The 2,187-nt window shown below is 36.4% G+C and overlaps 1 protein-coding gene across 1 annotated transcript in view; it reads right to left on the bottom strand.

Moving 5' to 3' along the window:
- RGS22 (regulator of G-protein signaling 22) overlaps positions 1 to 2,187 on the bottom strand; it is a 184,067-nt gene that overhangs the window by 70,537 nt on the left and 111,343 nt on the right. The window contains exon 19 of the mRNA XM_006859251.1: positions 1,874 to 2,035. Coding sequence (XP_006859313.1) covers positions 1,874 to 2,035 — 162 coding nt within the window. The remainder of the gene's footprint in view (positions 1 to 1,873; positions 2,036 to 2,187) is intronic.

Raw genomic sequence — 2,187 nt, 5'->3', positions numbered from 1 at the left:
TTAGGAAAGGTGCGTGCCAGGACTGTATTTTTTCACCATACTTATTCAATATGTATGCTGAGCACATAATCAGAGAAGCTGGATTATATGAAGAACGTAACATCAGGATATGAGGAAGACTCATTAACAACCTGCAATATACAGATGATACAACCTTGCTTGCTGAAAGCAAAGAGGACTTAAAATACTTACTCTTGAAGATAAAAGACCACAGCCTTCAGTATGGGTTGCCTCAATGTAAAAAAAAAAACCAAAAATCCACACCACTGGACCAACAAGCAACATCCATATAAATGGAGAAAAGACTGAAGTTGTCAAAGACTTCATTTTGCTCGTATCAGCCATCAACAAGCATGGAAACAGCAGTCAAGAAATCGCTAAGTTAATCTGCTGCACAAGACCTCTTTGAAGTGTTGAAAAGCAAAGATGTCAGTTTGAGGACTAAGGTGTGCCTGATCCAAGGCATGGTATTTTCAACAACCTCATATGCAAGTGAAAGTTAAACAGTGAATAAGGAAGACCATAGGAGAGAATTGATGCATTTGAGTTATGGTGCTGGAGAAGAATATTACAAGTATTATGGACTGCCAAAATAACAAAGCCAATTTGTGTTGGAAGAAGTACAGCCATAATGCTTCTTAGAAGCCAGGATGGCCAGACTTTGTCTCTCAAACTTCAGACTTTTCAGGAGGAACCAGTTCCTGAATGGACTCAAGCGTCGCCATGATTGTGAGGTTGGCGCAGGACCGGGCAGTGTTCCCTTCTATGTTCGCTATGAGTTTGTACCAACTCAATGACACCTAACAACAACAATAATATTTTAAAAGGTTGATCTCCTTTCCTCTACTCATCCAGGTACTATTTAGGAGGCTTGTCCTAGCAGAGTTAGACTTGTTGTTAAGTGCCGTCGAGTCAGTTCTGACTCATAGCAACTCTGTATAGTGTTTTCAAGAAGTGATTATTGAGTTTGAACTGCCAACCTTGCAATTCAAATTGACCTTGCCGTCCAGTGCTTAGCCTACATCGCCACACCAGGACTCTGCATCCAAGTTTAGATGATACAAACTAGAAAGTCCTTTCTTCCTCTTCAATGCAAAGATTCTATAAAATTTCATTAAATACCTAAACCTGAAAATAGTCTTTGCACCTAGCCACTTATTCTTTTATAAGGGGGCCTCAAAAGTGAAAAAAAAAATCCATTATCTTTATTTCCATTTTTGCACAAACATTTTGAAGCCCCCTCGTACTTATTTTGTTAAGAATTTGAGCATTGTAATTGAAAAGCCTTTCTTATTTCAGTTGTTGAATTTATCTATAATTCATTATCTTTGATTACTATTGGGAGGAATTCTTAAAAAGAAACCTTGATTAAAATACCAAATATGGATATCTTCAGAAAAAATTTGTATAGCACATTTATAGATAAATGATATGTAAAAACAGTTAAAACTCTTCAAAGAAGGTTCTCGTTAGATTATAATACATACCTTGAAAACCTATTACTATTATTTCAGGGCTGTTTTACTAATCATTACAAAGTAATAAATATATCTAGACATGAAACAATAAACACTTGGATATTTATAGCTTGCTAAGGGTCCTGGTATGGTACTGCAATATAATACGCTAGACTGCAAGGTCAGTTTGAAATGCAAGTTGGGTAGTTCAAACCCAACAGCTGCTCCTTGGAAACCCTATACAGGGTCATTATAGGTCAGAACCGACTCAATGGCACTTAACAACAGCAACAGGAAGACAATGGCAAAACTGGAATATTTTATATAAATCTTGTCCATAAAGTTAGTTAAGGATCTGATATTAATGCATTTACTCTTTAAAAAGAGGGGACTTTATCCAATTTCCAGTATAGTACCTTATATTTCTGTACTTCTTGCCAAAAGAGTACCCCATTTTCCAATAAGTCTCCTTTTAGAGCCACAAAACGTTGAAACTGCCTTGCAGTAACTGGGTTCAATAATGCTTTACGGAAAGCAATGATTTCACAAGATGAAGATATCCACTTACTCTCAACAGGCTGTCAAAAACAGAGAATAAAAACTTAGCTATGTTCTAGAAACGTTAATAAAGCCATTAGTTAGCTTAAAAATTACCAACTTCTATCTCCTTTGATTTTAACTGCTGAGATTTATGGCACTGATGTAATAGAATTTGGTAGGTCCCCCTCTC

This window comes from Chrysochloris asiatica, unplaced genomic scaffold (assembly GCF_000296735.1).
Source record: "Chrysochloris asiatica unplaced genomic scaffold, ChrAsi1.0 scaffold00031, whole genome shotgun sequence".
NCBI classification, from domain to species: domain Eukaryota; kingdom Metazoa; phylum Chordata; class Mammalia; order Afrosoricida; family Chrysochloridae; genus Chrysochloris; species Chrysochloris asiatica.
This window is presented reverse-complemented; position numbering and strand designations above follow the sequence as displayed.